The 13,729-nt window shown below is 37.9% G+C and overlaps 1 protein-coding gene across 2 annotated transcripts in view; it reads right to left on the bottom strand.

Annotated features, from left to right (window-relative positions):
• Positions 1-13,729, bottom strand: part of ranbp10 (RAN binding protein 10) — a 46,996-nt gene that overhangs the window by 18,482 nt on the left and 14,785 nt on the right. For both annotated transcript variants that reach the window (XM_088079761.1, XM_088079762.1), the window contains exon 3: positions 9,723-9,775. In XM_088079761.1, coding sequence (XP_087935887.1) covers positions 9,723-9,775 — 53 coding nt within the window. The remainder of the gene's footprint in view (positions 1-9,722; positions 9,776-13,729) is intronic.

Genomic DNA, 13,729 nt, shown 5'->3' with positions numbered 1-13,729 from the left:
GGACGTTTAAGTTTTGATTAAACACTTGCTGAAGGCATTTAAACAAAGTTTTGTGTTCGGGTTTGTTATATTCAAAATTCTAAATATTGACAGAAATTTGTCTGTAAGTCTGTGTGTTTAAATATGTAAGTGCATGTATGTCAAAGATTAAGTTCACAAATTAATTAACTAATCAGCTGAGAAGGGGAAGAAAAAATAAGTCTATACTTCCTCCTGCTCCTTTTAGAACATGAAAGACGCAACTTCTTGTCGCTTATTTGAATCTTTTCATTGAGTGTTTTGTGTAGGTTATCATCCATTTTTGTTATTGCCATTTTTTAAATTTTTTAATTTTTCTGTTTGTTTTAATATTCAAAATACCTGCCCAACTACCTAACTATGACCATGAAAAACATAGAGACTGGGCTCAATATGCCTTTTTCACAGCAGACATTTTGACTTGTCCTTGTAGGCAAAGCACAGACGTCACAAATAACAATGGCTCCATCTAGTAACATTAACAATGGTCCTGAGACAGCATGCACAATACCAGGACCCTGAAACTAAAGCAGCTAAAAAGCATTCAGCCATCATTCATTTTATTATTTACACCTGCACTTTTTCTGCTCTGACATGTCAAAATGTCTCCAGAGAAAAAGTAACATAAAATGGTGGTTTAAAAAGCCTTTTGGCTTGTAATGCCTCCAAGAACCAGCCATGAAACTGAATAATGGCCAAAAGTGTTTTGCAGAACATTATGACGATACAGTGAAGTTGACCTTTGACCTTTTGAAAATGTTATCACTCAATTGCTTTATCGATAGACTGTATATAGAGACAGACGGCATGACAGAAAAGTGAAGCTTTTCAATCTCGATTGCCCCCTAGTGTCTGACTGCAGTATAGGTCATAAAGCCCGCCCCTCCACGTTAATGACGGTAGTTCTCATTACCCTGATTTTTGATTGAGGGATCAGTTTTATAAGTTCGGTTTCAATGAGTTTTTCATTTCTACAAAAAGGGGATTTTCCACTATGATTGACAGCTGTGTATGCCAATCCATGTGCATGTGTCAATGGAGTTGCTTGTAATTGGTTGGTGCAAGACGACAGCAGTCGTATCTGGGATATTTTTTGGGACTTGTCGTCCATCTTTATATACAGCCTATGGTTTTATCCTATTAGACGTTTCTGTGAAATTTTGTCACAGAAATGCATATGAATTCTTGAATTATGGCCAAAAACAGGTTTTGTGAGGTCACAGCTACCTTGACCTTTGACGTCCAATCACCAAATTCTAACCTGTTCATTCTTGAGTCCAGATGGACGTTTAAGAAATTCCCTCTAGGTGTTCTTGAGATATCATGTTCAGAAGAGTGAGATGGATGCAAGGTCAGGTTATTACTTAATTAGACATTTATGTGAAATGTTGCCACAAAAATGTGTATGAATTCTTGAGTTATGGCAAAAACATGTTTTGTGAGGTCACAGTGACCTTTGAACTCCAAAATCTAATCAGTTCTTTATTGACTCAAAGTGGGTGGTTGTTCCGAATTAAAAGAAATTCACTCAAGCCGATGATATAATATCAATATTATATGATATAATAATGCGTTTACAAGACTGAGACAGACGAGGTCACCGTGATTTTGACCTTTGAACTTACGCCATCTAAATCAAGTCACTTCATTGTGGAGTCTAAATGTACGTTTTTATCAAATTTTAAAATTGGCACAAACAAGGATTGCAATTGCAATTTTTTGGCAATTTTATGTATGGGAAACCCTGCCCATGGACACACAGATGGACGCTAGTACGTTTGCTACTTACACAACGTGGGCACAGGCTGTGAAAATGACAATCTGGGTCGATCTAAATCTAGAAATGACAGTTGTGCTGTGCTGTGCTGTGCTGTGCGTCATTTTGTGCAGGTGTAAGATATGGCCCTTACAATCACTATACAGCAGATCAGCTGAACACACAATAATGGGTTGTTTGTCTACAGGCAAGCATTTCTTTCAACATCTATATCCAGAATTAACCCTCTATGCTGAATTAACCCTCTATGCTGCTTCTAACACACCCATTTTGGGGCCATTTACACTCATAAAACACATCCTCAGTTGATAAATTGTTTATGTAAAGTTTGCTGCATTATTCTCATATTCTTTCAATGGACTGCTCCACAGTGGTACTGTGGTATGTTATCTTAGAGTAAGATAGTTTATTTTTTATTGTTTTTTTATTTTATTATATTATTTATAATTATAATTATTATAATTATTATTTATTATATTATTATTTTATATTGCAATTCAAACTTAAAGGTTTCTTGAATATTTTCCACAAGTATTTGATTAAATTTTATTAAAATTTTAAACAAAAACCCTCTTTTTTCATTTCTAGCCATTATGGTACAATGTTGCTTTAAGGTAATGTACCAAAAAATGTAACCCCAAAATAAAATGTTATGACACACACACACAAACAAAAAAAAAAACATTATAAGCATTTTTTTTTTTTTTAACCAAATGGTATCATAATAATCATAATAATCCGTACCATAGAGGAATAATGGAGAAATGTTAACTTGGGTAACAAAAATTACATTACATAGTTCTTTTTTTATGTAACTTGTTTAGAAACTGTAACGAAATTATTAAGACATTACAGACTCATAAATATAGTTTGCCATCTATTTAAAGTTTGTATTTTCCTTTTGGTTTCACAATAGGGACCATCAGGCCCACTAAAGCACTGAATAGACTATCTGCATTACCCTTCAATGTGAAAAAAGGTTGTGGTTACCAAGGCCTTCAAAGATGAGGAGGCTTTCGTAAGTATGTTCTTAGCTCTAATTTTAAATCAGTGCACTTAACCATGTCATTCTTTTCAGTCCACGAAACCTCATATAACCTCAGAGAACGAAATTAAAAAAAAAAGCTTGGTGCACCACAGCGCAAGAGAGGCTAATAACTAGGACATGAATGTGCAGCACAGCCGACATCCAGGCTGACCTCAAACAACCTTTATATATACATATACACACACACCATCCCTGGCTGTAAAGCACTCTCTACAGGGTAATGTGTCCAGTACTCTGCCTAAGCCTGCCAAAACTAAAATACAACCTTGGAAATGGCATTTTAGACCTAATTCTACCTCTTATTTTTACCCCTACCCCTTGTGTTTGAGTGCCCCTGTTCCCCTCAAAACAGGGTCACAAAGGGGTAGTGGCTGACAACCCTTCAAGACCATGATAGATCATCAGTAGCGATTGATGGCGTTTATGTATATGGACGAGTCTATGGCAGTAATGGTACAACCACAATGACATTTACCATTTATCTGATGGAGACAGAACAGCAATTCCTCAACACACACAAATTACCAATAACAATGTAACATTAGCCACGGATCCCACATTTTCCCCTTGCCCCACTTACCCAGTGTTTTTCAGACTTATCAGTTTCAAACTCTATTAACCCTTTGAAAGCTGGATTGACAAAAGTGCATTAAGATGCAGTGCAATAAAAAAAGGGGTCTATAATTTTCTGTCATAGAGTATATCACTTCACTGCTAAACAAAAAGAAAGCAGACTTACTGCCAGCTGCAGTGTCTTATTTTGATTTGCAGACTTGTCTGTGATTGTCATTATTAGTACTTAGATGAATATATATCACTGAATATAAAAACGATCATCAGAAGCAGTTAAATGTAGTGCTTTTTACTTGTATTTGTTTACAGTGCAGACCTGCCACATCCAATATGGCGGACATACTGACGTATAGCAGCAACGGGAAACACATAGTCAACGCGGCATCTACATATATATGGCTATGGCTGTTCTTCCTCTTTGAATGAGCTGCTAATTGCTAACAGCTAATTTTTAAATGTCCCGCATTGTGGTCACCAACAAATACATAAAATATGTCACACCTCTCTACCCATGGTGACATTTTTCAGGCTTTACATTTTACACAGACCTAGTTTCAGGGCTGTTACTACCTCCTACGTTGGCTCAGAGGCCGGACATCTCTGCCCCCCCTTTCAGCGGGGCAGAGGTTATACACAGAACGGCGATATTCAGTGTAAATGAGGCGTTAAAGAGGAGCAAAGATGACTGTCTTTGTTTGAATGAAACATCTCTCCAAGAGAAAAAACAGGAAATATCTCAGTCACTTTGGTCCAATAAATCTGAACCAGCTGTCTCATTTCTAGTAAAACATACAGACTGGATCTGGATTTGTGGATCATATCGTCATGATTTCAGTGCAGCAATGAGGCAAGACTCTGACGTCCACTGCATGAATCCCCTACGGCGCGAGGAAACACCACATTTGCCAACATCAGAGATCCACTCGCAGTCGTTTGGATGACAAGCTTGTCATGCCTTAAGTTTTACACAAGTCGAGCTTCGCTCAAGTTCCTCGTCCTGAACTGACCGAGCTGAGAGGGACCTGAACCTGAGAGCGTTCGGCTTCGACTCACTGCTGCTCTGTCAGTGTCTCTCCTCAATCACAGATTGTCGGTCGTTGCCAAAAAGCAAAGCGGGGTTAGTGAAAGTAGGTCGTGGGTGAGCTGAGATATTAGATGTGTACTTGTACATGTGTATATGTGAGCATGTAACAAAGTATTAACCAAAGCCAAATGTGTGAGTTTGTTTTTATGCGCATGTTGTGTGCATTTGCATGTTTATTTTTACTTGAGCGCATACTGTGTCGTCTCCCCATGCATTCTTTTGTGCATGTGTGTATATACGTATATGTGTGTGTGTGTGTGTGTGTGTGTGTGTGTGTGTGTGTGTGTGGTGAGGTATTAGATTAATCTGCTGACAGGGATATTGCCTCTAAAGCCAGGCTCACTGCTCCAACATGCTAATGAAATGGGCAGGCCTCCACAGCAGGATCAGACACAGAGGTCAGCAGTGGAGAACGTTGTACTATTAACGGACACACACACACACACACACACAAACACACATGTACTGTATATAAACACAAATGTACGCATGAGTGCACCAGCACACACAGTGCACGTGCAGAAGGACATAAAAGTGTGCACAAACACACACAGGCGAGTGGGGACGAGCACAAACCCAATCAGTCATTTCAGGACGCACACAGATAAATCCACCCAGTTCAGAACAAACTCACACTGGCACACAAACACACTGAGTCAGTCAGAGTTAAGGTAATCAACAGTAATCTGTCTACCAGGGCTACAGACCATCTGTAGTGGAAACCTAGCAACGAAAAATATTTTCATAACTAAAGTGTGAGCGGGTTCGGAAAACACGGTCATCCACGCAACGCTGTTCCACGTTATTCCACCCTTTGTGTGACATTTGACACGTGTGAATCAAGAAGAGGGGAGAACGAATGATCTGTGTGTGTGTGTGTGTGTGTGTGTGTGTGTGTGTGTGGATCTAGAGTCTGCTGAACTGGCCACAGCATTCCACGAACCTCAGCCACCAGACCGATCTTGACTAGTCAATAAGCAGGTCACACAGCCCCAGCCAGGAATGGAAGCCCCACAACGTGATTGGTCAGAGAGCAGAGGAGAGATCTGATTGGTTGGGAGAGGCAAGGGGCTTTATTCAGGCTCGCTGCTGCTATATGGCTACTACGCTTCCTCTGATGTCACCAGAGATTGCTGAACCATTCACAGATGTCATTGTACGTGTGTGTGTGTGTGTTAGCCGAGTGTATGTATAGGGACATGGAGGGCAGAGGGCTGAGGGTATTGTTACTTTGTTGGCAACTAACTTACAGAACATCAGTGTACCGCATACAATAAGGGTTTATGCACGTTTTTACCAATAAATTTTCATGACTTTGAGGCAAATTTTTAAGACCATGCATTCTCTGAAACTACCATTGATACTCATTACTGGTTCTTTTTCTGTGCTGTATAACAGCTTTTCAATATTAAAGCAATATTAAATTAAGAACAGGACTAGAAATTAATATTTTAAATATAATTTAGGGATTTTTCATTATCTATGAGAGGGGAGGGGATGGTGCAAAAAAGAGGAGGCATGTCATGTGGCAAAAAAAAGGCAATTTTCAAGAAAAATGTTGTTTTTTCTTTTCTTTTCTTTAAAATAAATGTAATTTCTTTAATTTTATTAAGAAAAAAAATCGGCTACTTGTTTTTCTTTAAAACAAATTTTGGAATTTTATTTATTTCAGAAATTCTTGGCAATATTTCAAGAAAAAAAGTCTGTCTTTTAAAAAAAAAAATCTTTGGCTGCTTTTTTAATGAAAGAATCTGGTCAATTTTTTTCTTTAAAAACTCTTTTGTGATTTTTAAAGAAAACATGCATGCTTTGTTTTTAATCATCCGCAGAATTACACCATTTATCATAGCCAGAAACTGTAAAAACAGAAATTATCCTCGGTTTCTCATATTTTAGACAGTCCTTGAACACACCGTGTTATTACACAGGCTTGTGAAACTTTTCCAAAACTTTCACTTTATCTTTAGTTTTCCAAAACTTTTCCAAGTCGGAAAGTTGTTGTATGCAAATTTTCCTTTCCTTTTTTTCATGACCGAATGAACCCTGTACTTAAATAAATGTTTTTGTGTCGGTAGACATCATCATCAATGATTGTTTTCTTGTTAAATTTTTATAGTAGCACCGTTGTTCTCTTTGGACTCTGGCAGGGGACCACTATGGTATCATTTCAACTTTATTCACACGTGATAACAAAGTCACTGAAAAAGGACAGCATGTATAGAATGACTGATATGCTTGACACTTCTTATTCAGAAAATAAGCTTGTAATGAGCTGTAATTCAATGTAATTCAGCACAACTGACTCTATCTTTATCTTTGGAACCGAGCCTATGGTTTGTTTTAGTTGTTCTGGTTGTTTCAAACTTGGTGGTTATGTTTTGTTTTGAGGGGAACTTCAGTGATTTCACACATTAAAGTCAGTTAGTTTACTCAGGGTGAGTAGTATTTATCATAATAAGCACTTCTTTAATTTCATCTGTGTCTCTGGAGGAGCTTTATCACACATAAAACAACCCTGGTGATGTCACAGTGATATTGCTGGGTATGTGAGACCACATGTGAAATTACTTAAAACTCACTCTGTAATTTAGGATTCAAACAAACCTGAGCACAAGTTTACACTAACAGGTTATTTTTTACAAGACTGAATTGTGATGACACCCTTAGATGTATTTTTGTACCCAGGATTTTTCACACAATAGCCTGTATGAAAAATACATACTGTATTCCTGTAATGTGGTGTTGGTTAGGGCTCAAGCCCAGAGTTTATTTCTATGGACATCACAGTCTGAGCAATCTACCATTTCAAAGTAAGAAGCAGTGTTTGTCAGAAGTCAGATTAGTCTGAGGTCAGACTGCAGGCCCCAGTCAACATCATTTGTCACTGATCCATATGACTGTTCAGTGACATGTCCTGACATGTTCTCTCTGCAGCTGTCAGACTGCGCAGACTGAATCCACAAGCCACATCCAATTACTATAGCAACGCCACACGTCCTCATCTCCTCCTGCTTTCATCTCCAAATCTCATAAATGTTGGCACTTCTCCAGCTACTTTCACTTATCCACAAAATCTATTTCTTGTCACTTTCCTCATTTCTTTCATCTACATTAATGTCTTGCCTCCACATATGGAGACACTGTCCAATGACTCTGTCTCCCCCGACTACTCCAGCAACAAAAACATCTATGGCCTAAATGAAAACAATGAATAATTGCTGCTTATCAACCCTTTTCCAAAGTTTATATTGTCAAATGAGACCTCCCTAAATGGTGATGTGAGGCTTAAGGTGCACATCAGGCTACAGCCTGTGGGTCGACCTGGTGGAGGTTCGGGCAGTTGAGCCAAATTGCGAATTTTGGGCAGTTCAGGTCATAAAGTGACAAAGCAGCATTCTGAGTGAATTTTCATAATTTACAGAAATATTGTGCAATAATCAAGTATAAACCACCTCCTCTCTGTCTCTGTCTAGGCTGACATCTATTACAGATTTGTACAGAAATGTTGATAAAACACAACAGACTGTGTTTCAATTGATCAACGTTATGCAACTTCTCCTCTGGTCATATTATGTCAAGATGCATGGCACTGGATGTTGAACATTAGCAGGTTTATTTCTGTTGCAGCCAAGCCGTCATTATTTCCAATCGAAGGCGACATAGGCGATGTAGGCGACAAAGACATGTTATGCGAGCGATAATGGAAAGGGAAGCCCCTTATATGTGGTAGTGAGGGATTTCTGGGAGGTGATAGTCCTTCATTTCAAAGAGGAATTGTGGATTCAAAACTTCTAGATGATCGGCTCAATTTTTGAAGAGTTATGCGATGCAGTAACACCTTCTGTAGCGCCTGCTGCATCACACCCGAGAATTTCATGTGACTCTTTGTTATAGATCATGTGATCTACAAAAGCGAAAAAAACGTTTCCATTGTAGTTGTAACGTCTGGTATGTTGAAATGGCTGTTATGTCACAATAGTCATCGTATCATAACAGCCTGTCAAAAAAAAATGCTTGCTACAGAGAGACAAGTGGAAAAGAAACAGTAGCACATACAGGTCCAGGATATATATATATATATATATATATATGTGTGTGTGTGTGTGTGTGTGTGTGTGTGTGTATACACACATACATATATATAGATATACAGATATAAATATAGACATATATGATATAGACATAGATATGGATATATGTATTATTTATAGATTGAAGACAATGTTTTCTGTATTCAGTAACTGTTAAGATTTGTCATTTTAATTGATTTTACGTCAATTTTAATATTTGTATTTTATACAGACTATAAATCTCACTATGACTTCCTGTTGTTGACAAACTAAAGAACTGAGAGATCATTTTTGTTTAGGTTTTATTGAATATTCAAAGGAAAAATCTATTTATGTTGACATATAAAACTTATTTTGTTGCAGTTCTATGAAATTAATATTAAAATATTCTCAGTATTTTTGTCATATCACCAATATCATATCATCAAACTTATCATTATAGCAAAAGTACCCTGAAATATAGTGATATTGTTTTACAGTCCCACCCCTAGCTCTTGCACATTATTTATATTCAAAGTAACAAAAAAACTCATTGTGAATGAATTTATTTTCATTGTGAATTAGAAAATAGTCTGCAATTCATCCGTCACTGGGCCAAAGCAAACCAACCACACAGCACTGACAGTGCTTGATTATAATCTGAGACGGTGGGGTCCGAGGGCTGGAAAGGTGGGCCAATGAGTAATTAGAAAAGTGCAGGGTCAAGGTTTTGGCGAGCCCCTCCAGAGCTGCGCAGGCTGTCCCGTGTGTAGCCACGACTGAACAAAAGAAGAGAGCGCTGCAAGATGTTTTTCTTCCCAGCTTGCCAATGTACTGGCCCGATCCGACCACTAAGTGTTTGAAATCCTGGCTCGGACCCACAGAGCCAATGCTATCGCTGGACATTGGCATGATTAAATACTCGCCATACCCTCAGCTCATGATGAGTAACCTTGAGTATCCTTATTCAGCCCCATCTCGCTGATTGCTCCAACCACAGACTCCGTCCTGTTGTTCTACCATCCTTTCATTAAATAATTCTGACATCCACCCGCCCTTTCTAACATCCTTAAATTAATTTCAGCATCGATCCATATAACAAAGGTCTTATCTGTCCATCTATCCATCCGCACACTGGTTATATTACAGTGACATCATTCACGTGTTACTCACCAGGCAGTCTGTTCATGTTGACTCCCTGGGCAGACAGGCCGATGCCCATGTACCTGCAAACGACACGAGAGGAAAAATGAAAACTGAAGAAGATTTTCTATATTTCATTGCATGCACCCACATTTTTTTTTTTACAATTTTCTTTTTTTATAAGTTTATGTAAACATACAAAAACAAAATACACAACTAAATGAACACGAAGACTTTACAATCATGTAAAAATGGAAAATAAATAAATAAGTAGAATATTTTTATTTTTATATATATATATATATATATATATATATATATATATATATATATATATATCCTTCATCCTTAAGCTCTAAATATGGAGTGGGTTCAAGGACAAATTTTAATTTCTTTTTTTTTTTTAAAAAAAAAAGGACTAATAAATCTTACTTGTACTGTGTTTATAGATTAAGAAATGAAAAAAAGAAGAATAGAAAAATAGAAAAAATTAAAGCAATGAACAAAAAAAAATAGGTGGGGGAAAGGGAAATAGGAAGGGGGGGGTGTTTAATAAATAAAAACAATAAAATAAAATAGTGGTAGAAAATAAGTTGAAAATCAGCATGCACCCACAGTTAAACACATCTGAATCAAGGTGTTTTCTCAGGTGAAAAATATTCAGACGATATATAGATGAGTGTCGGGCAGAGCTAACTTTGAACATGCTGTCTTTGATCTCCTATCACATCCCAAATGTGTGGACTAGTTATGGCAGAGTGATGAGCCTCAAAGGGAGAGTCGTAACATCAAAAGTGTCAGCGAGAGTTGAAGCTCAGGGGTCAGCGGTGACATCATTAAGTCCGTCACACCAGGATAAGCGCTTGGCCTGCATCGTTTGCATGTGAGCAAGCTTACAAAAGCTCTGCAAGAAACCTTTTTGCTCAAGTGAACCGGTCATCAATATTGTCAGTTGAATGTGTTTGGCAAAGTCTCAGCTCGCGTTGGCACATGCTGATGTCATCACTCAAATCTCGCCAATAAATTGTTTCTTGTCTAAGCCGGACGGATGTCCTTATTCACAAGTTTCTGCTCTTTCCCTCAATGACACTGAGGATGTAAGAGGAGGAAAAGACACTGGTGTCACAGCAGTCAAGTGGAAGATGTTTTTAAGGAAGTTGTCAGCAATTTCATGTTTTTTTATAAGATGAAGACTGGCAGTAGTCGAAATATGTTGGCTTCTTTAGTGATTTAGCCACTATGATAAAAGCTTTTTAACAAAATTCCTCCTTGTTTTTCACATTTTTGGAGTGCCTGGATTCCCTTCCTGTTTATCTTTTTGGTTCCCGTTTTCACCCGACAGAAATTTTTGACCTACGTTTGATCATAGCGCACAAAGCAACCAGTCATCTCTCTCTTTTTCCAAGTTGTCAAATAAGTTGAACTATGGTTGGGACAAGAGTCATGACGCAGAGTAACAGGAAGAAGTCAATATCACTTCAGCAACTGCTCTTCTAGGGAACCGTTTATTATTTTATCTGCCATAAAATGAGACAAAGAGTCTACTGTCATGCTGGCAGCACTTTGGGGCATAAACATGCTTTGAGCTTAATACTAATATCAGCTGAACATTTGTAATTTTAACCTGATAATGGCACTAAATAAAAAAAGTTAGGGGGCCACCATAGTTACTGCAATTCATCCTTTAATCAACACAAATGTATGTACCAATTTTCATTTCAATGCTATCCATCTCCAATTGTTAAGGCATTTCACTAAAAACGAAATACATGTTGGTGCAAAGGAAGTCCTGAGATCATTAAAAAAGGCTTCATCCTCTGCTGACCTTGAAAGTGTTTACTAAATTTGACACCAATCCCTTCTATTAGCTGTTAAGATATTTCACCGGATTAGTCAGTCACATCATTGTGTTAATGTTAGTCTGTTAGTCTCAAACTAGTCAAACCCTCTTCTTACATACAATGAAAAATGATCAGCTTTTGTGTTATTAAACTTTACATTTCCAAACACAAAAGCGATGAGACTTAAGTTTTCCTCTTTTTCTTCCATGGCTGTGAGACAAAAGCCTGAGAAATAAGTCCATAGTACTGACGTTTTGTATTTTTTTAGTCCCAGTTCAGTGGTCAATACCATACTTGGGTTTATTTTGGTTTTAATTTTATAGCCAAGTTCCTTCCTTGGAAATACACGTGCAGGCCATGTTGTTGTAGCGGCATTTTGTGGCATTACTCATGCAGTATTTCCTGATTTACCACTTCTATCTGCACTATCGGAATGAAAGGAACATCCATTCAAAAGTGCTTGTAATGCACTTTTATGTCATTATTTCATGTTGTAACTCAAAATTGAATGTAAGATGTTGTTAAGTCCTGTTTCTGCTGCAATAAACAAGACAATTCCTCTGTATAAACACACTGTGTGGTGTTTTAATTCAAGCGGCCGACTTGATTTCGGAGGCTTTCCCATTTACAGCAAAGGTAGTAGTTCCACATGCAGACACTCCCACATTGCATTTCTCTTTTACATCATTGTTTTGTTCTTCTTGCTGAGCTGCTTAACTGGAACTGGGAAGTGTTAACAGTGTATTATGCAACCTGAGACTTTTGTTGGAAAGGAGGAGAGTTTCAATTTCAATGCAGAGAAGCCTACAGGTCAAAAAGTGACTTCTAAGCACCTAGAAAAGCAGCTACAGAATCGCTGGGACTGATCTTCAGCCACAACACCAGCAGATGCTTTAGCCAAGGGGCAATAATGCAGCATGCTATAAAATTCAGTTTGAATTCATTTTTAAGATAATTTAGTTACTTCAGATGATGTCACCTATTCTGGGTTCTATCTCGGAGCCTGGATTTCTTTGATGCTAGTATGCTCTGGTAAACATATAGCATTGGAAAACGGTAAAACCAGAGTTGCACTGATACCTAAAGAATAAAGGCTTTACCATCTGTCAAATACAATTTCTCCAAATCTAGTTTAAAAACCATCACCCAGCACCACTGGAGTGCAGTTAAAAAAAGGCTTTTCTACGTTGCATCTCTGCTCCATGTTCGTTGTTGACATACATTTGTAATGTCCCATTCCTGAGTCTGAAAAAAACTGGGCCAAATGTCACATTGAGATAATTCTGGTGCAGCTAAGATAAATCTTTTGATTTTTCAGTTACATAGAACATCGACGGTCAGGTTTCATTCCTCACATTAGACGAGTCAGGGCATGTTGGTTAAGCACTTTTGGGTTGTAACATCCCGATTTTCACTGACACGGCAGACGACTTTTAAGTCTTGCACTGTGGATGCATCTCTTTCTGTTGTGACACTAAACCATTTGGAGAGCGGGACAGCTGATGCAGATATTGGCAGCAAGGCTGAAACTACTCTGATAGAGGTCATGAGTGACATATTTGGAGGCACTGTTGCATTTGGCAATGGACTTGGAACAGTGATATCAAGATTGCTGTTTTTATGCAGGCTCAAGGTGAGCGAAATGCTGTCGAAGCAAGTTCACAAATTCACAAGCCGTCACACTGACCCAGACCTTACCAAGACAACCACAAGAAATAACGATGACCAAAGAAAGTTAACTCAATCTAGGTTGATAAATAGCACTACAGGTAAGAAGAAAAACATTTATTTTTTGTTAGGCTGAACTGTTTGTTTGAGATATTTCTCAAATGCTCTCTCTAGAGCCAGTATTACTGAGATCAATTCAACTCATTTCCACTTGTTGCTTTTTGATAATGGCTTATTGTTTGTTGCTAACAAGCCCCCAGGAAGTGCGTCAGGATCTGATGCAAATTTTAAATAGTGGAATTACACCATCTGAGTTGGTCATATGATGCCCGTGGGCACAGAAAGACTTGTCCAGTTGACTTACATCAGGAAAGAGACATCTGTAAATCAGTGGATAATTTCTTGTGAGCATTAAAACACCTGCGAAAAGACCCATCTCACTACCTAGACTTAAGCCACTCAGTTCATTAACATTTGGAAAGTCTAAAAGAGCCACAAGTTTAAATTTTTAGACCGCCATTCAAGCTA

This window comes from Plectropomus leopardus, chromosome 7 (assembly GCF_026936395.1).
Source record: "Plectropomus leopardus strain MGB_pleo_1.0 chromosome 7, ASM2693639v1, whole genome shotgun sequence".
In the NCBI taxonomy this organism is placed as follows: Eukaryota; Metazoa; Chordata; class Actinopteri; order Perciformes; family Serranidae; genus Plectropomus; species Plectropomus leopardus.
Note: the sequence above shows the minus strand (reverse complement) of the source record. Positions and strands in the feature narration are given on the sequence as shown.